This window comes from Mytilus californianus, unplaced genomic scaffold, assembly GCF_021869535.1.
Source record: "Mytilus californianus isolate M0D057914Y unplaced genomic scaffold, xbMytCali1.0.p SCAF_6, whole genome shotgun sequence".
Classification (NCBI taxonomy): domain Eukaryota; kingdom Metazoa; phylum Mollusca; class Bivalvia; order Mytilida; family Mytilidae; genus Mytilus; species Mytilus californianus.
The window spans coordinates 22,787,888-22,814,823 of record NW_026262712.1 but is presented as its reverse complement, the minus strand read 5'-3'; the positions used below and the strand labels follow the sequence as shown (position 1 = coordinate 22,814,823).

Here is a 26,936-nt window from a genome sequence, read left to right as displayed (position 1 = left end):
GCTTGACTAAAATCTAGAACTTTAATTCAATTATTCTGAAAAACATAACTTTATAAACTTATTCGTAATGCTGTCATAAAAAAATGACTTTTCTCCAATATTCTTTATCAACACCAGATACAGAAATTTTGGAAGGGTAAGAACTTGTGTCTAAAGAAATAGAACCTCCTAAGCATGTTTTAGTTATTTTTTCACCGCTACAAATATTCAATATCTGGAATAAAAAATAACCCTCTCATAAAAATTATTTTCAGGAAAAGCCTGAGATTGTTTATGCATATAAATGAACAATTATCTTCTAGACCATTACCAATACAGGTACATAAAATAAAACTTAGACAGGACTATCTTCAGCATTAGCAAATAGCATTTGTAAGACATCATCTCAAAAGTTTACTTGTATTTTAAGTTACTTTTTTAAAACATTAACTTGCATAGCAATCTGATTAAAACTAGACTTTCATTAGAATCTGTTAAAAGTGGCATGAAGGAAGATGAAAGTACATGTTAATTTAACTAAATTGCACCCATCCAATAAACAAAAGTTGAAAGAAATGTTGATTCTGTGTTTTGCCTGTTATTAAAACTGACATTCCGTATTTATCTTTATAGCCTGGTAAATCATTATTTATAATTTTACAATAAAAGACCATGGTTAAAAAAATAGAAGTTCATATCAATGTAAAATGCACCAATAAAAGACTTTAACCACCCATTCATGAGATAAAGTTATTCTACAAATATAATTAAACTTTTGAGATGATTCTTGATCTGTTATTAAGAAAAGAAAAAATAAAAAGTTTTGCTGTGTAAAACACACCTAAGTTATGAACTGAAGCGCACGAGAGAAGTCAATCGGTTGTCATAAGCTTGGGCAAACTCCTGTTGTAGAGGAGAATGAAAAGGCGATGGTTGTCCAATACGTATTGAGCCAGCCTAAAAATAGAGTTGTGTCAAAACTGATTAACATTTAAACATATAAGAATACCATGTGCATGGACATTAGTGAAAAACACAGTTACATCCCTTGTCCTACAATGAAAATGAGATTTTCAGAAATTGAATACAAAATGTGGTAAAAGTTGAAATATGTATCAATACACAACCAATTTGCAATAATTACAAATATTTTCAAAATAATGTGGAAACTTGACTTTTTTAGTAGTTGTATTTTTCAATAAATAAGATCTAAACTTCATATCTTGAAATCTCAGTTTCATTCTAAATACAAGATTTAATAAACTCAAACAATAAATAATTAAAACAACAGAATTATAATGTATAAGCTCCACACATTATTTGAAAAATAAACAACTATATAAACCTCTATTCCAACACCAGAGTTATCTAGCAAACAAAAATAAAATACTAATGATAGAGTTTTTGATTATTCTGTGAAACTAAGGACCAACGTATTATTTGTGTATCTATTGAAAGCTTTCAGATGCAATAATTGTTAAATGTATCATTGACCAAAATATTCTTAAGTAAAACATCTAAATATACAATTTTTCATGTTCAGTATTTCTTACCTGAACTTATCAAAAATATTTTATAATTTTAAGGAATAAATCTCCATTTAGTTCCATGAATTGCTATGAATTATCAACCTTTGACAAGATAGCTACAACTGACCAACACCATATTGATTGGAATAAAGGATTACATACAACCAAATAAAACAGTGAAAACCTTTACATTTAATCAGTGTTCTGGTGTGGTAAGGAGATAATTCAGGAAGCTAGATTTCTGAAAAATCCAAAATAAAAATAACAGGTTACATTTTGCAGTCATTATCTACATTGTTTTCTTTTTTTGTTGTTGATAAAATGGATGACTCCAAATTCACAGAGTTTTTCAAATAAGATTAGTTGACAAAGTCATGTTCTTGTGCATGTGACAAGTCAGGGTATTTTGTTTTTTGATTACTGATCGTCTCATAGCAAGTTGTATAAGAGTCTGTTCTTATTATATTGTTCCATCTTCATAAAACCTAAAATCCATACTGAACAATTTCCTCTCAATGTACATTGAACAATATAACAATTATATGTTTCGTAAACAATAATTAGTTGGAGAACACTCAAACACAATTAAAAATCACTTCAAAATTACTGAATGGCAACAATTTTCATATCTATCTAGGTGCATATATCTAGTGTAAATAAATTTATTCAAGATATGTGCAAAATGCAACTTTTCATTTGTGCTATTTAAATGCTAGTTGAACAGCCACACTATACAAATCATGGCCAAAAATATGTGTTCAGATTAATTGATATAAGATGACACTCTATGACATCTTCTGATAAGTGCTGTACAAATGTTAGAAAGGATTTTTTTTTTTAATCTTAAAAAAAACATAACATGTTGCTCTGAATACCAGTATATTCAGATAAATCTAAGGTAAAATCATCTGAATCAATCTGTTTCAACTGAACAATAATGATTGCAACAATAAAGGTTTTGACACTGATCTTGACCAGTGTGCAACAAAATAAGTTGTGCATATAAAAATAAGGAGATGTGATTTATATTTTGTCAATGAGACAACTATCCACCAAAGTTCAAATGAAGTGGATGTAAGCAATTACATGCTTACTCTTGCAATTTCTTGGGAGCCAATGTACATGGTTGTAAAGAAAAAATAAATTATCAGAGATTTGATGTTTTTATGTTTCATATTTCAGATGCCTTTTATTGAAGTTTGTAAGTGATCAATTAATTATGAAAATGAAAATTTCACAAAATACATTTATTATCAAACCACAAAAACACACACACAATTTAATAACAATGTGCATCTTGAAGATATGTGATTAAGAAAGGTTCCAACAAATCTACTATTTCTTATTTATGATCTTAACGTTGATGTTAATAAGTAGGAGTATGTTATACAACTGGGAAGCATCCCTATCCAGAGAAAGTCCAGTTATATCATTCAAAATATGTCATTATATATTGTGTATTGGATGATATTGTTTAAAGCAATTAATTTCTGTGCAAAATTTTTCTGAGGTCTTGTTCATAATTTTTGTATTTTTTAAAGTGCACATGTTATCTTATTTTGAACCTGAAGTTTTTTTCCATCTGAATATTTCCAGAATCAGCCTTAAAGATTTCCCTTGTAAAGGACAAATTATACCATGTCAAACAATACTTCTCAGGAAAATTTAGGTATTTTTATATGAGAGAGGAATTTTTTTTTAATTGCTTGATGTAACTGATTTGTTGAAATCTTTCTATAATAAACAAGAAGTGCAAACCAGGCAGTGCAAAAGAATGAAATGTCCATGCAATAGGTTATCTGATTATCAAATAATAAATTAAAATTTAAAAAACAGAAAGAAAGAAAAATGATTAAAAAAAACATTTATTTACAAAACAGATTTTTGATTTCTCAGAATTATGAAATTACACCTATTAGAATTTTTAGTATGAAAAGTGTAAGAGAATTATTATATACTTCTTAACAGCTACATGTATTTGAATAATAATATCCAATAGTTGAAGATTTTTTTACACCAGAGTTTGAGGCTGATTTTTGGTAAAATCAAAATTTAAATGATTTAACTTTTGTTGTTTCAAAATATTCATGTTTTTGAATCTGGCTATAATGAAAAAAGGAACTGCATTCAAAAACTGCAATAAAATTATTTATGCTAAGTATTTGATATTAAAAATATCTAAAAAGTACTAAGAGCCTACTGAAGCACTAAAGTTAACTTTCATGCAAGAATAACCTCCCTTTAAAAACAAATCTTATTATACAAGCCATTATAAAAGCATTTTAATAAATTTTCCAAATTTAGTGTTACATGTTAGTCTAACATGTTAAATATGGTTTTAAATTTTGAGGTTACTATAAACATCTTGCAAATGTTTATGCAGCATGCAAGACTTACACTTTTATTTGTAATTGTACCATTCCCTCGTATATTATGTGTAGGACTATATTTTCTAAGTGAAGCACTTCCCATTCTTTGTGCTGAGGCACCAGCATAGGGTGCACCTGAAATTAAATAATAAATATTATTACATTTTTTTAAAATTTTCTTCACAAAAGCCATTTGTTTATATTTTAAATCTTATGAAAAAAAAAATTAAATTAACCTAAATGGCATACTGTATGGCTAGTAGTTAACCTAAATGACATACTGAGATGGCTCACGAGGTAACCTAAATTGCATACTATGCTGGCTCACAAGGCAACTTAAATGACATATACTGTACTGGATCGCAAATTAACTTAATGACATACTGTGCTGGATCAAAAGGTAACTTAAATAACACTGTGCTGGCTTACAAGGTAACTTAAATGACACACTGTGCTGGCTTACAAGGTAACATAAATGACATACTTTGATGGCTTAAAAGCTATCTAAAATGATTTGTTTCTGGTCTTGTCTTTTGTGACCTAGACTGCCTATTTACACAGCTGCACATTAACCAGAATAGGGTCAGGTCTAATTGTTAGTACCTATACTGTCTTTTTACACAGCTGCACATTAACCAGAATAGGGCCAGGTCTAATTGTTAGTACCTATACTGTCTTTTTACACAGCTGTACATTACCTGGAATAGGGTCAGGTCTTATTGTTTATGACCTAGGCTGTATGTTAACACAGCTGTATGCTACCTGGAATAGGGTCAGGTATAGTTGTTTGTGACCTAGGCTGTCTGTTTACACAGCTGTACATTACCTGGAATAGGGTCAGGTCTTGTTGTTTATGACCTAGGCTGTATGTTAACACAGCTGTATGCTACCTGGAATAGGGTCAGGTCTAGTTGTTTGTGACCTAGGCTGTCTGTTTACACAGCTGTACATTACCTGGAATAGGGTCAGGTCTTGTCGTTTATGACCTAGGCTGTATGTTTACACAGCTGTACATTACCTGGAATAGGGTCAGGTCTAGTTGTTTGTGACCTAGGCTGTCTGTTTACACAGCTGTACATTACCTGGAATAGGGTCAGGTCTAGTTGTTTGTGACCTAGGCTGTCTGTTTACACAGCTGTACATTACCTGGAATAGGGTCAGGTCTAGTTGTTTGTGACCTAAGCTGTCTGTTAACACTGCTGTACATTACCTGGAATAGGGTCAGGTCTAGTTGTTTTATGACCTAGGCTGTCTGTTTACACAGCTGTACATTACCTGGAATAGGGTTAGGTCTAGTTGTTTGTGACCTAGGCTGTCTGTTTACACAGCTGTACATTACCTGGAATAGGGTCAGGTCTAGTTGTTTGTGACCTAGGCTGTATGTTTACACAGCTATACATTACCTGGAATAGGGTCAGGTCTAGTTGTTTGTGACCTAGGCTGTCTGTTTACGCAGCTGTACATTACCTGGAATAGGGTCAGTTCTAGTTGTTTGTGACCTAGGCTGTCTGTTTACACAGCTGTACATTACCTGGAATAGGGTCAGGTCTAGTTGTTTGTGACCTAAGCTGTCTGTTAACACTGCTGTACATTACCTGGAATAGGGTCAGGTCTAGTTGTTTTATGACCTAGGCTGTCTGTTTACACAGCTGTACATTACCTGGAATAGGGTTAGGTCTAGTTGTTTGTGACCTAGGCTGTCTGTTTACACAGCTGTACATTACCTGGAATAGGGTCAGGTCTAGTTGTTTGTGACATAGGCTGTATGTTTACACAGCTATACATTACCTGGAATAGGGTCAGGTCTAGTTGTTTGTGACCTAGGCTGTCTGTTTACACAGCTGTACATTACCTGGAATAGGGTCAGTTCTAGTTGTTTGTGACCTAGGCTGTCTGTTTACACAGCTGTACATTACCTGGAATAGGGTCAGGTCTAGTTGTTTGTGACCTGGACTGTCTGTTTACACTGCTATTGTCATTTCCATATGTAAAAGGGCGTGGTTGACTTGTGTGAGGATGGACCTCTTTAATAGGATTACTTCCATGTGGATGTTTCTGTGGGGACAGGGTTGGTGGTTGCTGTTTCTGTCTACAAAATACAGTAATAAAATGTTTCTCCTGATATTTAAAACATTTAAACAAGTTAAACAAGCCTCTGGCCTTTGTTAGTCTGGTATGTTTTTTAATTTTAAAATTGAGAATGTGTCAAAGAGACAACAATCCAACCAAAGAGCAGAAAACAGCCGAAGGCCACCAATGGGTCTTCAACACAGCGAGAAAATCCCGCACCTCGGAGGCAGGCTTCAGCTGGCCCCTAAACAAAAATGTGTACTAGTTCAATGAAAATGGACATCACACTAAACTCCAAAACATATAAATGAACTAAAATTAAAAAACATACAAGACTAACAATGACCAGAGGCTCCTGACTTGGGACAGGCGCAAAAATGCGGCGGGGTTAAACATGTTTTGTGAGATCTCAACCATCCCCCTATACCTCTAGCCAATGTAGAATAAACAAACACACAGCAATACTCATAGTAAAACTCAGTTTAAAAGAAGTCAGAGTCCGATGTCAGCAAAGGTAACAAAAGAAACTAAGCAAAATGACAATGATACATAAATTAACAAAGGACTACTAGCAGTTACTGACATGCCAGCTCCAGACCTCAATTAAACTGATTGAAAGATTGTTTTCATCATATGAAAATAAAGCACAATCCCTCCCGTTGGGGTTAAGTATCATACCATTATAAAAAATATGAGGAGAACATAACCTGTATCATGCCAACAACTGGTTTTAGAATAAATGTGTTTATTTCCAATGCAAAGACCCTATGAGTGAATCAATATTAATACCAAAATATGCCATCTTTAATGACCTGACAACAGTATCGTAACTATATCCCTTCTTAATAAGTCTGTTTAAAAGTTTGGTTACCTTTTGAGGTGAATGTCGACATTTTTGTGCTTTGTATAGAATAGTACCATAAAAGATTGGATGTGAAATACCTGAACGTATAAGATGTCTGCATATTGATTTATATTTACGAATGATGTCCTTGTACCGATAAAATTTAGTAAATGTTTTAACTAGTTTGTGATATCGAAAACCTTGGTGTAATAATTTTTCAGTAATACAGAGGTTTCTTTCGTTAAAATCAAATACGTTGTTACATACACGAGTGACTAGTTCATTTAGATATTTTGGAGTTTAGTGTGACGTCCATTTTCATTGAACTAGTACACATTTTTGTTTAGGGGCCAGCTGAAGCCCGCCTCAGCGTGCGGGATTTTCTCGCTGTGTTGAAGACCCATTGGTGGCCTTTGGCTGTCTTCTGCTCTTTGGTCGGGTTGTTGTCTCTTTGACACGTTCCCCATTTCCATTCTCAATTTTAGAGTTATTTTTTTCATTATTTTTGCTGTATACATTTTTTGTAGTTTCTAAATACATATTAGCATGTTATACTATTTTCTATGATGTGTTGTGAATTATATTTATTATTTATTACAGTTATTTACAGGATACCATTTCTCCTCTTGCTTATTATAGATTAACATATTTGAATTACAGTCAAACCTGTTTTTAAAGGTCATTCTAGGAACCAGAGATAAGAGGTGACCACTGAATTTATGTTCATAAGGATTAGGTATTACTACAGCAGGATAAGAGTGTGACCTGACCACACAGCTTTTTTGCTTAATATAAGTGATCTTTGTAGCAAGTTTTGAATGTATACAGAAAACAAAAATTGGGTTGGTTTCATTTTACTGTCTTTTCTACATGAATCAGTGTAATACATACAACAAGACCCACTCCAGTATTATCAGGTTCAATATTTGAGTCAACAATTATTTATATCTGACAAAATTGATAACCCTAAAAAAACACTAGTGATTTGATACCTCCTTAGATATACTGCCTCTGGTCTTTGCTCATTGATGTTAACTGTCATTTCTGTCAAACCTTCATCATCAATTTGGTTAACTTGGTCAAGTTCATCATTTATATCTACAAAATATTGGTGATTATAAATCTTAAATTTTTCTTCGTTTGAAACCTACCTTTCCGCTATATTTAAAGCTCATATAAAATACATGTTAAAATTTCCATTTTCTTTTAAGTGTATGGTCCCATATTTTTATTGTCACTGAGTATTTGTTCTAGAGATAACTTCTCGAATGTTTACTTCACTTTTTTGCCATCTAACAAAGATTTCCACTTTAACCAGTGTTTATGGCCATTTTGAAATTGCAGTGAGGTGCTAGTTTTTTCTGTTTTGAAGGCCTAACTATGCCTTTGATATGAGAAACACCAATAAAAGCAATGTTCCATCACTTTGGGTTTAATATCATGAATTTAAACACAACATTCCTTGCATTTCATTCATGAATAATAGGAGATGTAAGAGTATACGTCAATGAGGAAGCACATGCAGCAACCTATCTACACAAATAACATCTAGAGGTTAACATATTTTTTCTTTTAAAGGTCAATTTTATACAACTTAAACTTGATTAGTTCCTTTGGTTGTTTGGGTCCTTTCAGATACAATTGTAGAGTAGAATGAAAATTACATAGTAGCTAAATGCCCTGCCTACATAACAGAGATAACCTTTACTGAGTAGGAATTCCACCATTTACTGAGTACTAGTAAAGTAACCTTATCTTTACATTTGGGTAAAAAAGTGAAGACATGGAAATAATTTGTTTACGTGTAAATTGCTAACAAATCTACTGTAACTTCTCTTAGTGAAATTTTAACACATACGAATGCAATGATGTCTTTTTGATTTAACTTATTGGTTTAGCTTGGTTGCTTTCTCACTTACATTTACCAGTTATCTCCCTTTTATTATACTTACCTAGAATTTGATCTACTTCTGATGGAGCTTTAGAATCTTCGAATGCATTCTTGGTAAATCTGTGTGCTGCTGTAGTCCATGCTATAGCCTGGTGTAAAAAACAAATTTTATAATCTCAGACACCATCCAATAATCACAGATACCATTCAATATTCCCAGATACCATTCAATAATCTCAGATACAATTCAACAATCTCAGTTACCATTCAATAATGAAATTAAAACAGACTGACAGGCAAACACAGCAATCACCATTTACCATTGGTTCAGTAAGCAGTGTATAAGGAGATAAGACTTTTTTTTAGGGATTATTTGTATCAATGCTTCACTTTAAAATGCCTGGCAATATGTTATACTGTATGTATACATTTATCACATCTTAATTCTTCTATTGCATAATACCTTTCACACATACACCAAACAAGTAATATCTCATGTCATACAGTAATTTGGAATCCAAATTTAAAAAGAATTGTCACTGCATACTATTGATTTAAATCAGCCAGAATATAGACTGTTATTGTGTTGAATTGTATTCACAAAATAAACTGAAATAGACCTGGCACATCCACCAAGCTCATTTAAAAATGTCTTTTGTGTTACTTAAATGCATCTATGTCATTGTTAATACTTAAATATAGTTGAATAAGCAAAAGGTAATAGGCCTTAAATTCAACTTTATGGAAGTGAAACAATAAAAATTTTCATGCAATGCAAACTTAATAGTTACATACATAACAATGCTTAACCTCTGAAACCAACTACTGACCTGTCCATTAGGTTTACATAAAATTGTTGTACATTCTGGCCCTGTCCCCCATTTTTCTTGTTCTTTCCAAACATAATCTGTTGGGGGCTGATGCAGCATGGGGTCATTGTTTCCAGACCACACTGTGATTGTGTTGTTTCCAGTGAATTTCGTCCTAGGAGGGAATCGGTAAACTGCAACAGGATGACCTCCAACATTCTGTTGTAACATATACCCTCCAAATTCTACTTCCTGTTAGATAAAAATACACTGTAATCATTAATTGATGCAAACCAGATAATCAGTACTAATTAATGTATTGTATTAGTTCTGGAATATTCAAATCTGTATCATGTTCTAACAATATTATACGCAAGATCAAATAATATCTGAGCATTTATTATAAATCTTCTTTGATTTTTTTTATGTTGATTTGCCACTAGCTAGAAAAAACCTAAACTGATAAGTCAGTGTTCTATCTAGCATTTAAGGGCAGAGAGACACAGTTTAAAGGTAAATGGTACTTAATAGTTGTATCTGATGAAAAATTGAAAAAAATGAATAAATTAGTGTATTTTTTCTGAATTTATAGTACTTAGAGGTTTTTCCAGTAGTTCTTGTGATTTTTTTGCTGTGCAAAGTAGTTAATTTGGTCATGTGGTTTCTGACACGAAGATTTTTGAAATTTCAGCCAATCAGAACACACGAGTGGGCCAAGCAGCCATGTTGAATATTCCATTGGAACCAACTTAAAAATTCTGTAAATGACCTTCCAAGAAACATTGCTGCTAAATTTGGTTCCATTTGATTCAGTGGTTTCAGAGAACATTAACATGTAAAAACTTAACAGACAGAAGACACACACAAACTATCACAAAAAACATTTTATTGTGATAAAATATTTTTCATTTTCCCCCAAAATATGAAAAAATATCATCACTGCCAGTCTGTCAAAAGAATTATACAATCAGTTTTATTCAAACTGTTTTAAACAAATAACATTTTTAATTCTTAACCAGTCAGACAGGTGCCAGGGCCAACTAATAAGCTCAGATTTGAGATATAATTAGGCTTCTTTTGAAATGAACCAGTCACTTTAAAACCAGTATATCAAACTCTGCCATTTTTAAAAACCAAAGTGTTTACTATGCCATTTTTCAAAACCTAAGTGCTTACTAGTAAAGTAAATAGTCTGATTTTGAAATATAATGAAACATGTATTCATTCATATCAAATACAAGAATTTGGAGAACAAAGTAAATATTGAATGTTTTCACCTACAAATAACGACCCAAACATACCTAGCTTGTATGATATCTCTGTGTTCAACTCCAAAGAATTTGTAGTTACGATAAAATATTTTAAATTACAGTTATATTTACAATGTTATTTATATTAATATTAATTAGAGTAAATTATCAATGTTTAATGGAACATATTTTCAAAGGTAATAAAAAAAATATGTCTGGTTTTCTATTTATAATTTAGAGGGTGAAATGCATAATTACTCTGTTTGTATAAAAGACTCAAATATGGATCATTATACATGACATTTGGTAGTACAATTCTAAGTGATATAAATCTTTAGACACAAACAAACCTGTTGTGATACCTTTCTTGTTAATATGAATTTAAAACTAAAACCCTACTAATATATCATTCATGTTCAACCTCTAGACAAAAAAAATAATTAAATGTTTGCTTTTCATAAAATGCTTTCAATATTACAAAGTTTTTAATATAAATGCTTTTTCAATAGACACTAATTATCCCAGCTTAATAGATTCATAACCAGATTAAATAAAGGCATAATATTGAATATTTATAAGCACAAAACTAAAGAATAATTTTGAAAAGAATTTTTTTCTATCGAAACATTCAGTAATGCATGGCATGTGCAATATCAATTAAACATGGGTAGTTGGCAAATTGTTACTATCCTTTTTTTTATTAATGACATTGAACTTTCAAATCATTAACTTAAATTTACCATAAGTTCTCAAATTACACATATGCAATGTTTAATGGGTTTAGCTGTTTTCTATTTAGTTGATGTTTGCATTTTCCTTAAATCAAAAAGAAGTTTGATTCTAGAAAAACAAAGCATGACCTAGCTACATTTTCTTATAACACAGCAAATACCTAAATAATAATGAAACAACAGACCACAAATTGAACCCGTGTCAAAAATATCAATTTAACAAAACAGATTCTCAAGATTGTCAAAATATAAGTGTGCATATACTATAAAACCTATATCTTGTCATCAACACCCACCAGGTCTTTGTAGAAATTTAAAGTGACAAACAATATCTTACCTTGCCGCCTTCATTGACAAGTCGCACAAATTTTCCTTCTTGGTTCACATCAAGAATTTTTACATCTCCAACAGCACTAGCAAGAGAATTATTCATAATTACACTTATGAAAATAAACACAAAACCAGTTTCTATTAAATAAATTCCTCAAATATCAAAACAATAGTTTGACAATACAAAGATTGAATCAGTGTTTTAATGTATTGTATTTTTACGACCCATGGCCCACACCACGGTTACTATGCAAACTTCACCCTATTGATTACAAGTCCAATGTTAACGGCATATATTCAAACTGATCTGAAATTTAATTCATTAAACCCTTTACGATAATCCAGTAAAATTCTACACGTCTTTATCAGTTTTTCCTTTTATTTGTCTTAACTAGTTAAAACTTATTCTACAACTAATACTGTGACAATAAAATTCACCTTGCTTAAAGATTTAAATTTTATTTAATTCAAATCAATCAAATATCAAATAGGATTTTAAAAGTTGTAATATATTATCAAATTCTATTTGGCTATACTGATTGAACAATGTCCTTATGGATCTTACATATACATTTAATCACCTATTACAATAGGTTATGAAATTTATTTTAAATGTGCTATTGCATTCTGTATACATGAAATGGCTTTCCAAAATATTATTCATGTTGTTTGTTTAATGAACAATGGCAAGTATATCAGCAAGTTCAGGAATAAAAATAATTTATACATTAACAGAATTAATATGATCTGAAAAGTATAAGCTTTAGATAATATATAATTAGACTACTCCATTGCCAGAACTAATAGTCTAAGAAAATCTTATTGTTGTACTATACATGTAGTTTCAACAAAAACACTAGTAAATTCCTTTTGCCTCAACTTTCAATAAAAAGCTTTGTTTTATATTTTTCTAAGATGTCATTTCTCTCCTTATTACATCTCAAAATCATAAAAAGACAATAAAATAAGAAACTTTTAAAACTCCCCTTATATGCACTATATATTTACAAGGTAAACACTGATCACACCTCATCTCCATATTTTTATACTGAAATCATGCATCCCTCCCTTTCTCTTAAAATTTGTACAGTTAGCTTACTTTATGACTAATAATAACAATTCAATATTGGATTCTGAAGCAGGAAATTTTTAACTGTATGAATTCTTTATTGTCTATAATACTTAGAAATCTTAAATTCAATAATTGTCTTTGCTGTAGTGATAAAAAAAAAATGCCCTGAACCATTTAAAGTATGTGTAAATCCTTAATTAAACAAAAAATAATTCCAATGATAGTATTGTTAAATCACTTATAAGTTAAATATGTATGAGCTATCAATAATTCTAATTAATCAGGTAATACCAAGTTTGTATGAGCTATCAATAATTCTAATAAATCAGGTAATACCAAGTTTCACTGTATCGATTACCTTTAAATCACAAAAACTTCAGAGAAAGTATTGGTATGTAAAACCATTAACTAAGATGTCACATGATCACAATATAAGAAAAAAAATGTTTTGCTGTTTTTAAATCAAAGCTTATGAAAGCTTTTAAACTTTGAAAAAAGGGGGGGTGGCAATTAAAATTATTATTTGACCTAAACATAACAATTTTCAATAAATCTTCATCAATTCTTCACCTACACCTAGCAATGACTTAATTTTTTTTTATCATATTGATTGATTGATTGATTGATTGATTGGTATTTAAAGCCACTTTCAGCACTATTGACTATTTCATGGTGGTCAGATTTTGTTGTTGGAGGAAGCAGTATTGCCCAGAAATAACCATGGACCTTCGGTAGGAAAACTGACAATCCTAGTCCATTAGAATTGGAATCAATGCATTTGATACATGCGGGATAACCTCAGTGTTGACATGCTAGTGATACAGTAGTTGGACAACTTAGACCATCATGGTCATATTTATATAGTCAAAATCAGAAGATTTATGAATAATTTCAATTTCAAAAATATAAATGGAAAATTTCTTGAATTAATTTCTTGTTATAAAAAAAGATTCATTGTACAGTTAAGAAATTGTTCATTAATAAGCATGGTTAAATGAAGATTTATCAAATTTTAATTATACCATGGATATACAATGTACATGTATTTCTTTTGTTAGATTTTGGTCTTACATGTTAAGTGTGTATTCATCTAGCAATGGGGTGATTCATGATATATATTGGATTACAAGCAGATTTAAAAGGGTGGTGCAATCTTTTCATACTTTTTCTGTCCTAAATTATACATGCAGATAAGTTCTTAAAACAAAATACTGATAATAACTAAACAACAGTAAACAATTGTACTACAACCATGCAGACATGTCAGTCATACAATATAAACAGGAGGGGCTACTCAAGTGTTTTAGTTCAATGATGATTTGTTTCATAAAATTTCCAACACAACCTGTCCAGTGAAAGTGCCTACAAATTTATAACTCCAGTTGTTCTTCTTTATCTTAATATGGTAAATCTATCAAATATTATTTGCTTAATTTAAAAAAAACTCTTGTATAAATGAAGAGATAAAGAACAAATATTTTGTTTCGGGTGTTGTGTCTCTTTCCAATTCTATGTGTGTTGATCAGGACAAATTTTGTCTATACAATGTGGGTGGGGATGGAAAGGGGGGGGGGGGGGGGGGTCATCAGGATAACTGTCTGTTTCTTTGCCACAGAGAAAAAATGCCATGTTAGATTTATCCCCATTATTCAAAGGTCGATAATAAATGTATATACATATATCACATGCTTTGGAAGTGTGAGCAAGAACTCTATAACTAAAAAAAGAAAGGTTTTAAGCAAATACAAGGGGAATAATTAAATGTTGCTGGAGACATTTGCAAATTATTTAAAAAAGATATGTACATTCAAAAACATTTCTATAAAGTTGACAACATCTGAAGAAAAGTATATGAAAGTCTTACTGATAATACATCTCGTAGCTTAAAAAAACACATAAGAATTATTTATTTGCAAAACAATATCATATTCATAATTAATATTCAAATTTTAGCTACATGACACATACTTGATTTGGTGTGAATTGATACTCACTAGACAATTTCTGCCAAAGTTTTGTTTTTTAGGTTTTTCTTTCATATTCAAATTGTTAATAACGCATTCATTTTTTTATTTCGAAGATCTGTTTATTTAAGAAATTAAAGAATTGAATGCTGTGTTTTTGAAAATTTATATGAAATGAAAGCAAGTGACCATCACATTTTTGGCAAGAATCACTTCTGCACTTCATTTAAAATGTAAAGGTCACAGCTTTTAATTCTATATAAACAGAACTGCTCACACCAATAATATATAATTTTTATACAATTTTTTTTGACGGAATTTGGAGAAATACTGCAATTTAAAGTGACAAAAAGGCATTTTTTTTGCTGCTTCATAATACATTCTATACATTTTAAAACCTATTTAATTTTAATTGATTAGATTGGTTTGAAAGTATAAATGCTACATAATAATATATAAATTTTTTTGATATTCAGATGCAGTGCAACATGTTTCAGATAGGTAAATAATTTTATAAAATTTCGAAATACTGCCCAATTATGTTCATTTAGCATAAAAGTGGAAGGCAACTAAAAATCAGTTATCTTGAAGATGCAATTTTTGTAAGAATATTAATTAACAGGGATTTAAAAAGAAAAAGGTATGATCAATATCTTAAAAATATATTTATCTCATTGACAAATAAATATTATACCATCAGGCAGCTCAGGTACACAAAGGTCAAAAATGATATTGAGTGACATCACAATTATACAATACCAGTCTGTGGATAATTTTGGTTTATAAAGTAGAATGTGAGTAGCAGCCTTTGTTGAAGTTTATAGCATCAGGATTAAACTTAATTTTATAATAAAACTTTAAAGAAATTCATTTCTAAAAGGATAAAGGTACCCTAATACTTAAATGTTTTAGAAAGAATAGCTGTGATATATTGATAAGATTTAAAATTTTAAACACTGATGTGATTGCTTGAATAACGATAGATAAACAAAGAGTGATATTGAATGCAATGCTATGTCATCAACAGATTATGTAAATTATATTAATAGACAACATATTTCATATTGCTAATTATGATGCAGCAATTCTCACATCCTAAATAAAAGTACATTTGAACAGGTTGCAGTTATACTTTAAAGTAAACAAGAGTGCACACACTGAAATGTCTCGCCTTCTTTACTTATCATTGATATTATGTTGATAGTCCTAAATATAAAGCTTTATTACAACTGTCACATAAACTTATTATTAACCAAGTTAACTAAACATTGACCAATGAACCATGAAAATGAGGTCAAGGTCAGATGAACCATGCTAGGCAGGCATGTACAGCTAACAATTCTTCCATACAACAAATATAGTTGATCTATTGCTTTTAGTTTAAGAAAAACAGACCAAAACACAAAAACTTAACACTGAGCAATGAACCTTGAAAATGAGGTCAAGGTAAAAAAAAAAACTGTGTGACTGACAAATAGATCATAAAATATTTCCATACACCAAATATAGTTGAACTTTTGCATATAGTATTAGAAAAAAAGACCAAAACTCAAAAAATTAACTTTGACCACTGAACCATGAAAATGAGGTCAAGGTCAGATGACACCTGCCCGCTAGACATGTACACCTTACAATCATTCCATACACCAACTATAGTAGGCCTATTGCATACAGTATAAGAAAAACAGACCAAAACACAAAAACTTAACTATAACCACTGAACCATGAAAATGAGGTCAAGGTCAGATGACACCTGCCAGTTGGACATGTACACCTTACAGTCCTTCCATACACCGAATATACTAGACCTATTGCTTATAGTATCTGAGATATGGACTTGACCACCAAAACTTAACCTTGTTCACTGATCCATGAAATGAGGTTGAGGTCAAGTGAAAACTGTCTGACGGGCATGAGGACCTTGCAAGGTACGCACATACCAAATATAGTTGAACTATTGCATATAGTATTAGAAAAAAAGACCAAAACTCAAAAACTTAACTTTGACCACTGAACCATGAAAATGAGGTCAAGGTTAGATGACACCTGCCCGCTAGACATGTACACCTTACAATCATTCCATACACCAAATATAGTAGACCTATGGCATACAGTATAGGAAAAACAGACCAAAACACAAAAACTTAACTATAACCACTGAACCATGAAAATGAGGTCAAGGTCAGATGACACCTGCCAGTTGGACATGTACACCTTACAGTCCTTCCATACACCGAATATACTAGACCTATTGCTTATAGTATCTGAGATATGGACTTGACCACCAAAACTTAACCTTGTTCACTGATCCATGAAATGAGGTCGAGGTCAAGTGAAAACTGTCTGACGGGCATGAGGACCTTGCAAGGTACGCACATACCAAATATAGTTGAACTATTGCATATAGTATTAGAAAAAAAGACCAAAACTCAAAAAATTAACTTTGACCACTGAACCATGAAAATGAGGTCAAGGTTAGATGACACCTGCCCGCTAGACATGTACACCTTACAATCATTCCATACACCAAATATAGTAGACCTATGGCATACAGTATAGGAAAAACAGACCAAAACACAAAAACTTAACTATAACCACTGAACCATGAAAATGAGGTCAAGGTCAGATGACACCTGCCAGTTGGACATGTACACCTTACAGTCCTTCCATACACCGAATATACTAGACCTATTGCTTATAGTATCTGAGATATGGACTTGACCACCAAAACTTAACCTTGTTCACTGATCCATGAAATGAGGTCGAGGTCAAGTGAAAACTGTCTGACGGGCATGAGGACCTTGCAAGGTACGCACATACCAAATAGAGTTATCCTATTACTTATAATAAGAGAGAATCTAACATTACAAAAAATCTGAACTTTTTTTTCAAGTAGTCACTGAACCATGAAAATGAGGTCAAGGACATTGGACATGTGACTGACAGAAACTTCGTAACATGAGGCATCCATATACAAAGTATGAAGCATCCAGACCTTCCACCTTCTAAAATATAAAGCTTTTAAGAAGTTAGCTAACGCCGCCGCCGCCGGATCACTATCCCTATGTCGAGCTTTCTGCGACAAAAGTCGCAGGCTCGACAAAAACTGTAGAGAACAAAACAATTTTAACATAAAGAAAGAATGCAAATGTCAACATACAACTGTGTTGTATAATGGGAGATAACTCTTACCAGAATTTCCAATCTTTCTTAATCCTAATAGATTTACTGCTTCTTGGATACCTGATTTAATTTTACAGAACTTAAAACAAAATCTTAAAATATGTACACATCATATTTAGTAATTTATTTGTTTATCTGTGATGTTTTTCAAAATAAATATTGTATAGAAAAATAATTTTTTTATGAAGTAAGGAAACTTTGACCTAACAGAGGATCATACCTTCCTGTCCTAGTAAAGTATCCAAGAATTAAGTCCCTTAATAAATCTACCATCTTTTGAATTGGATATTGCACTGAGGTGAAAAATATGATAAAACTGAATTTAACTAAAGGGGAGAAATAACTTGGCTCAGGTTCTACATACCATCTGAAAATAGGAAACAGATACTAATGCCAATATATATACATCATTCTTTGATAAAATATTGTGAAAAATGTCACTGATAAACAATTACATCCTTTTACTGTATATGTATATTAAATGTGTCTTGATTTTTGAAACAGTTAGAAATAGTAAATATTGAATTTTCTGAAAACGTGAGACAAAGCATTAGTGAAGAAAAGTATAGCAACAGTGATTCTACTGAGAAATTACCAACCAGTGCCTAAAATAATAAACAGAAAACTTTCTTGATTTGTGATAAATGTATTCTTAAAACTAAAATAAATTTCAAAACTGAGTTAATACTTTAAGTAAGTAAATTTCTTGGAAATCTAAAAACAAGTTTTCTGAAGAAGGAAGAAACATTTTTGTAACATTTATTTCCCTCTTCTATCTACTCCCAACCTTACAACTGAGTAATTATATGTTGAACCTGTATCACTTATCTGATTTATGTATTAAGCCACAATATTTCCTTAACTGACATATTCCAGCACTAAAACCATTTTTATAAGTACATTTGATATCATTTAAGTGTACATACAAATAATACTCACTCTACACTTCATATTTTCAATACAAAAACAAAATTCTGTTTGGTATAATGGGAAACCAAATAACCTAGAAAATCCTCAGAATTAACAGCCCTTTAAATTGATCACATTCTACGAAACTTGTTCATAAAACCTGACAAAACCAAATGCTAGACTATATCAACCAACAGAACATTTGGAAAAGAACTGTCATATTTAATCCTGTCTTTTGTCTTGGTAGACATTGTCCAAAGAAAATGGTGGGTTGTACCTGGTTAAATTGCTATTTAAAATTCAGGCTTGTATAGTCCGCAGTTTTATTCTCCAAAATTGATCCTGCCAGACAGGGGTGCGGATTATAGAGTACAATAAGCAAGAAATAAGAGAAAGAATTCGATTTCGCGAGGTTTGTTTACGTTCCCCCATGTTTGTTATCGAAATTGAAGAGGGCGCTCTTATCATTTTTAAAACTAATAATTTTACCTAATCCCTATTAACATGTAATTTTTATTCAATATCAAATATTAACTGTTAAATTTCAAAATTAAATGCTTCACTGCAAATTGTTAGATAAGGCATGGTACTCTGAATCTTGTCGAAACTGAAGTTTGCACAAAACTTGTCTTCGCCAAAATCTTGTATCAAAACATGCAATAAATATTTTTTGAAATTATTCTAACTTGTATTAGTTGAACATTTGTGCCATGAGAACCTTTCTATAGTTGATTAGCCAAGAGATGCTTCCCTATACTACATTACACAAGAAACTGACAGTAAAACAACAAATTTGACATAATAACAAAGATATAAATACCACTGTACTAATATGTACTAACACAGTGTTACCTGCACCCAGTCTTTTATAAAGTCCAAAGAAATGTCTTACCTAGATGTAGCAGTAGTGTAGTCATGGGAAGCTGTCATAGGGTAACGGTCTGTGGGGCTACTTTTTGGTCGGGAATATGTGTTGATGGTTTGACTTGTTAGGTCTCGGAACATCTCATCGAAATAGTCCTTTCCTTGTCCAAGACTTTGTCCACTCCTGCCAGAACCTGTAATATGAAACAAAAAGAAGGTTCTGTTGTCTTCTGATAATTTTAAAATTACTGTTTACTTCAAAGGGTATCTACTTCATTCAACAGGAAAAAAAACTAAGCTAGGGATACAATAAAAAAACAAAATATCATATAGATTATGCAGATTAAATTTTGTCGAACTAGCAGAGCAAATTAAGAAAATATTTTCTTGATGTGTATAAAATAACTTTAAGATTTATACTACTAACAGGAACATTGTACTATTGTGCTTTAAAAAATAATAAATTCACAGGGCAAAATACACTTAAAAGAAACCTACTCTTTATACAAATTTATAGATACTTAGCAGCCTGAAATTAACAAGAGCATCAGATGTACGTCTGAAAATAGATATATATATATAAAATGCTTGAACAGGAGTAGGTCCAAATAATTTATATTGAAAACTAACTTAATGATCGTTTCTAAACAAACTTACTTGGAGCTGATTTGACCCTGACCACAGGTCCAACTGGGCGAGGGGTCACAGGTGGTGATGGTTCAATCTGTAACTTGTTTACACTAGGTGTTGTCTCATAATTATATCTTGTGCCACTGATAGGAAAATCTGCACTGGCATCATACTCATTCTGTACACTGCTATAGAGAGGCTCTGTAGCATGTACTGTCTCCACCTGGTAACCAGAGGTCTGAGGTGGATAGGTTACAGTCTCAGTCTGATAGGAGGAAGTCTGCTGTGGATATGCTGTGGATTGAGCTGGAGGTGGTGGATACATGGACGACTGCATCTGATAAGATGTAGACATGGGTGGTTGGTAGGTGGTAAAGACTTGAGATGTTTGCAGTGGTGGTGGAGAGCTTGCATAGTTCTGAGTTACACTGCTGGAAGTAGCTGTCTGCTTTAATGTAGCACTGCTGACATCTACAGGAGCAGTCAACCTACAAAGCAAAGAAGTCTTGTAGAAAATAGTATCTCACAATTTTTAGCAACTGACCACACCAAAAATATATAACAGTTCAACTGACCACACCAAAAACATAAGACAGTACAACTGACCACACCAAAAACATAAGGCAGTACAACTGACCACACCAAAAATATAAGGCAGTACAACTGACCACACCAAAAACATAAGACAGTACAACTGACCACACCAAAAGCATAAGACAGTACAACTGACCACACCAAAAACATAAGACAGTACAACTGACCACACCAAAAATATAAGGCAGTACAACTGACAACACCAAAAACATAAGACAGTACAAATGACCACAACAAAAACATTAGACAGTACAACTGACCACACCAAGAATATAAGGCAGTACAACTGACCACACTAAAAACATAAGACAGTACAACTGACCACACCAAAAATATAAGGCAGTACAACTTACCACACCAAAAATATAAGACAGTACAACTGACCACACCAAAAATATAAGACAGTACAACTGACCATGTACAACTGACCACACCAAAAATATAAGACAGTACAAATGACCACACCAACTCCTCCAAGATAATAGATGTACAAAGTCAAACAAAAATTAAAATCACATGTCTCAAATAGCCTGACTTAGTACAGGCACATTTAATGTATCTAAGGCATTATGGAAATGGTAAGCAACTTTGTGTTTCTTCTCATCACTACGAGATTGGTCATTTTCCTCAGGAAAAAAGTCTTGATTTATAGGATAACTGTCACTGAGTATGTTTTACCGGTATATGTATTTTTGTCCAAATTTTTGTCAAAAATTCTTAATTTTAATCAATAGAGAAACACAAGCTGTTTGAAACTTAACAATGGGAATACTAATTCTCCAAAAATATCTGATTTCATAGGAAGCATTATGAGAGATATTGTAGATTTTAAAATATATAGAATCAAGTTTATTATATAAACATAAGAATATGTGGTATGATTGCCAATGAGAGTATGAGACAACACTCAGCCAGAGACCAAATGATGTAAAACGTTAGCAACTATAAGTCACTAAATGGCCTTCAACAATGAGCAAAACCCATACCACATAGTATTTAAAGCTATAAAAGGCCAGAAATGACAACTGTAAAACAATTTTAAAAACATGAAAATTAATGACCAAATCTATATTCAACTCCTTATTTTCATAGAACTATGTCCTGATGATCTCATTACAAAAATCTTTGTCTTTTTTTACAGAAGATTATGTATTAGCTATAAAAGAGAAAATCTTTAAAATATATTGCAGATACATTTATTATCTTGTTGTAGGCTAGCCTTCACTGTTGCTTCAAAACATTTTTCTGTGATACTTTTTGTATTATGTCTAAAGAGGCAAGTATCAATAAACTAAGGCTTTACTCCTTGAAAGTAAAAGATGATAAATTCATATGAAAATTTTAAAATATTTCAGGTTAACCATTTTTAAAAACAATATGGGTAACATTTTACAATAAAGTCCAGTGACTTGTGTGAAGCCCTAAGAGGAAAATACCTTCTTTCCTCCTCCTGTAACAAAGCTTTCAGTGCCTCTATCTCAGCCTTCAGTGGGACATTTGTATCCCTGGATATATTAGCTTCCTGCATCTTAACAAATAACACCTCCTGGACCTCACGGAATCTCCTCTCCATACTCTGTAACTGGTCAGCTGACCTAGCTCTCTCTGAGTTCAGTGTTTCCTCTAATGACTGTCTCTGATGATCAATCATTCTTATCTACAAAGAAAAACATAAAAATATACTTTAGTATTCCTGCATTTTTTCACATTCTATTCTAGTTTGTTCTCTGAGAAAACTAATGCTTAATTTCCTGCATCAAATAAATTATAAAAGTTTTGCATAGTTTTTTTTTATGTTAACTTTCATTGTTTTCAATTTTATTAATGAAAGAAGCAAAAAAAAAAAAAAGAGCCAAAGTAAGCGGTTCACCTTTTCTGAATCTAAACACACTGTATTAACAGCCTTGACTGAACTTCAGAGAATTATAGATAACCCTTTCATGAAAATTAAGATAATTTCTTTCTTTAGATTGTGTGTTTTACTTACGTAAGACTTGACTTACTATGACAACATACAAAGGGAGATAATATTGATACCTTTTTTTTACAACACTAGTTTTTCTATCACATAACCAGGAAGCTAAAAAGTGAAATATTTCAGGAAAATAATGCTGCAGTTGGAAAATTATAAAAAAATAAATCCGAAAAGTGTTAGAAAAAACACATAAATTTATCCTAGGACTGGTTTTAAATTGGTTGTGGTGGAGGGGAATGGGAGGCACTCAAATTAATTGTGGGTGGTTGTATTTTCCTTAGAATTATGTGAGGACTATAAGTAAAATGAAAAAAATTTATATCATGGGTGGTTAGTCTAAAAAAATATTCTCCTATGCCTCCATGCATTTAATTCTGGGAACATCCTTTCAAATCAAATGCAAATAAATTGTGAAGAAAAGCTGAAGAAGGAACACACTCTTATCACATTACTTCTTGTTTTTCAATAAAGCTTACAAAAAACCATTCTATTTATGGAATTAATCCAACAATATCAAGAAATAATTTTTAGATCAAGAAAAACTCTAAGATCAATACCATAAACATAATGCTTATTTTTTCTTGTAAATATCAGCCATTCAAAACAGTATGAAAATTTTCTTTCCACATCACTATGCTCACTAAACCAAAAAAGCTTCATACTGTAACTTGCATCCAATATTTGAAGATATTTACAAGCAGAAAACTTTAAAATCTATACTTTAATATATTTTATTCTCTGTTTCTTTCATTCGACATTCAAACATTTTGTAAAGTAAGTTTTATTCTATGTATCTTTTGTTTGCCCTTTAAACGAAAACATTTTTTTTTAGCTTGTAATATTTTTTAGTGTTTTGTTTTTCTTGTGTTGTTTTTCATGAATTAAATGCAGTAATGTAATTCCTTACCTCCCCTTCCAAGTTTGTAATCCTCGCCTTCAGGTCACCAATACTTCCTAAAACTTGAGATTTCTCCTTATCCAGTCTTTCTATTGTACTAGCATCGTTTTCCATTTGAACTTTCAAGGCAGATATCTGTTGATCAAAGAAAACAATACTAATCAATGTATTAAACTAGAACCTATCAACCTTACAATTATTAACAGTATTTACTAATAATACAGTAATAAATAGCCTTTATATTGCAATATAGAATACAATCTGTTGTGTGATTAATATATTCTACCGAGTCTTTGCACAACTTAATCATAAATTCGTTACTACTTTTTATACTGAAGTAGATAATAGGGGCCATTTTGATCCATCTGATGATGATGATGGATGGTTACTTTTACTCCTTCATGCTGCATGTTAAGCGGAGAAGCAGCAAATTACAATTTTTAAGTCTCAATGAGAGGAATTCCACAGCAGCAGTCCTAGCAACTGTAGAGATGAAGAACAACAATAAAAGTACTGTTCAATCAATATGTTGTTATTCCAAGTATATTTGTGAATGTTGTCTTATGTTCATCCACCACTGTGTAAAATAAGTATACTGTTATATTTGATAAAGAACTAACAGATTTTCATAAAAATTTGTAGGGATGTGAAGGTGTCATGACATATTGTAGCTGTGCCATAAGTTTGGTCCAGCAGTACTAGTCAACAAGACAATTTTTCTGTATATCTTCCATGTGCTTTAATGTAAAAGTACTTAACTTTTCAAACCTCCATAGAAGATCTCTGCCTAAAGTCAATTTTTGAGGAAGAACTGATTTTACTTTGTTTTCTTAGAAAATGTAGTAGTCATATTGGTAATATATATATTCCAATGTATTATAAAACAAATGGTGAAAACATCTCTATACATCCTACATATAAGTAAACCCTAGTCATTTATCATTTAGTATTCCATCTTCTAAAGAAATGCACAAGTGAAGACATCCAATGCAAGATAACACATCTTGTGCTAAAACTGGTGTTTTATATTAGATTATTATGTTCTTAAAACTTAGACAGTATCAAACTTGGAAATAGTTAGTGGTTACGATTGTACTTACATAAGAGATAGAAAGAAAAGGAAAAAGCAATAAAATATTGAATTAAGTAAAAATTTTCTTGGATGTTTATGGGATTCATAAATTAGCATGAATATGTCCTGTCAAACTGATATTAATGGGAAGATAATTAAATCGTGATGAGAAAGCTGTATACAGAACTTTTACTTACCATTTGCATGAGTCGGGATTTCTGATACTAAATATGAAAGTGGCACAATTAAACTACGGTATGTTTAAGTATGCAGAGTAATACTTTCCCCAACCAATTGATAGGTTTTTTATAATCAAGATGTGGTTTGTTTTATCTCATGTCTTCATTGGTCAGAATTCAATTATCTTATAATATCAAATTTGCTTGCTTTCCTTTGAATTTCTATTTTGACGTCATGAAAAAATGTGACCTTGCCTGATAATGTCATAGAGAAAGAACACATCTTTTGGGAGATCATTGAAAAAGAAAGATAAAGTTTGTCTACGTATCATCTAAAAATAATTAGAGAAAAAGAGTTAACTACTGAATCTCGTGCAATCCGATATTTTTCATATCTCTAAAATATATTTTAAACCTTTAAAAAGCTGGGCTAGTCTCCCCTTTATATTATAAAAAATTAACCTTTTCAAATTGAGAACTATTGTATTACACTCAATGCAGTGGTATAATCTAAATATACAGTATGCTGATGGTCATGATCATAATATACTAATATGTGGTATCTTATAAAAAAATAAATTCTGAACCTTGCAGTACTTATCATGTATACATTACAGTTAAAACCTATCTAAACTTGGCCAAGGGACTGGTATTTAAATAGAAAGATAAAGATTAACTGATAAAACAAATATAGTTATTCCAAAATGTTAATTAATTTTCTGATGTTTTTAAAACAAAATTTTAATTGGAAACTGTAAATGACAGACTATTTATAGCAAATGAATATGTTTTTTAATAGATTCCCTGCAAGTTCTTGATTCCAACTAACTTTTCATCAGTTACATAGTTCAAACAATAGACCAGTTGAAGGACAAATAACAATGTAGATATTTGTTATTTAGAAGTATTTACTCTTTTAATAATGAATTTTCAAAAAAGAGTTGTGAAAGGACCTTTTTCAGGACGTCTGGATTGGGACTTTATTTTTGTAGTGAATTTGGGATTGGCCTTTGTTTTCACAAGAATTCGGGATTGACACTAATCGGGACTCGAGGAATTAATGATTAATTTTTCTGGAACCGGGAAAGAGTGTTTTATTAGAGATGACATGCCCTCCTACTGCCCCTCAGAGAACAATAATTATATACCAGTAAGAGATGTAAAAAAAGTCCAGCAAATGCATTCAAGTAAAAATATAATTAAAATACCATAAGCAATGTATTGTAATGACAATTTGTACTCACAAGTGGCTTCACAGTATGCCATAAAACATTTTGGAGTCAATTTTAATGAAACAAGAATAATTTAAAAATCAACATTATAAAGCAGAAACAAAAATGTTAAAATTTACACATAAATACAGAACTGACATGTACTTATTCTTAAACAATTTTGTATACACTGTTTAAGTTTTGACCTAATTGTACTTTACTTGGTCAAGACAAAATTATATAGCTTACATTTCTAGTATACTGTTGTTCTGATTCAGCCTGGTACTTTTGTAATTCTTCCTCAGCAGCCTCTCTTACTTGTTTTATAAGGTCAGGAATGTTGGAGTCAGTTTTACTAAGTTCACGAACTCTATTCTCTAATCCAAAAATAGTGGAAGTGGCAGATTCCAATCTTTGTCGGAGCTCAGACTGTTGTTCATTCTGCACTTGGTGATCAAACTCAGATTTTTTAAAGCATGCATGTAGTTTTTCTTCTACTTCTTGTCTAAGTAACTGTTCTTTTTCCCATCTGAAAAGTAAAAATTTTAATAAAAAATGCAGAGAATACTGTTTATTCATGTAA

General features: G+C 31.5%; 1 protein-coding gene and 1 long non-coding RNA gene across 13 annotated transcripts in view; both read right to left on the bottom strand.

Annotated features, from left to right (window-relative positions):
* LOC127706276 (uncharacterized) overlaps nucleotides 1–26,936 on the bottom strand; it is a 60,685-nt gene that overhangs the window by 6,548 nt on the left and 27,201 nt on the right. For 3 of the 12 annotated variants that reach the window (XM_052210779.1, XM_052210778.1, XM_052210777.1), the window contains 12 exons: nucleotides 26,603–26,882; nucleotides 23,901–24,026; nucleotides 22,455–22,675; nucleotides 20,452–20,912; nucleotides 19,823–19,988; nucleotides 18,031–18,081; nucleotides 11,810–11,885; nucleotides 9,513–9,743; nucleotides 8,744–8,831; nucleotides 7,784–7,889; nucleotides 5,794–5,966; nucleotides 3,906–4,012 (listed from right to left, as the gene is read on the bottom strand). In XM_052210779.1, the coding sequence (XP_052066739.1) occupies nucleotides 3,906–4,012; nucleotides 5,794–5,966; nucleotides 7,784–7,889; nucleotides 8,744–8,831; nucleotides 9,513–9,743; nucleotides 11,810–11,885; nucleotides 18,031–18,081; nucleotides 19,823–19,988; nucleotides 20,452–20,912; nucleotides 22,455–22,675; nucleotides 23,901–24,026; nucleotides 26,603–26,882 (2,086 nt within the window). Of the gene's footprint in view, nucleotides 1–820; nucleotides 937–1,324; nucleotides 1,348–1,670; nucleotides 1,750–3,905; nucleotides 4,013–5,793; nucleotides 5,967–7,783; nucleotides 7,890–8,743; nucleotides 8,832–9,512; nucleotides 9,744–11,809; nucleotides 11,886–14,738; nucleotides 14,757–18,030; nucleotides 18,082–19,822; nucleotides 19,989–20,451; nucleotides 20,913–22,454; nucleotides 22,676–23,900; nucleotides 24,027–26,602; nucleotides 26,883–26,936 lie in introns of all 12 variants that reach the window. The other 9 variants (XM_052210788.1, XM_052210789.1, XM_052210786.1 and 6 more) reach the window with 6 other exon arrangements.
* On the bottom strand, nucleotides 16,138–17,948 carry LOC127706278 (uncharacterized). Its single transcript, XR_007984352.1, has 2 exons — nucleotides 17,325–17,948; nucleotides 16,138–17,031 (listed from the first exon to the last, which is right to left on the bottom strand). It is a non-coding gene; the product is annotated as an uncharacterized LOC127706278 (long non-coding RNA).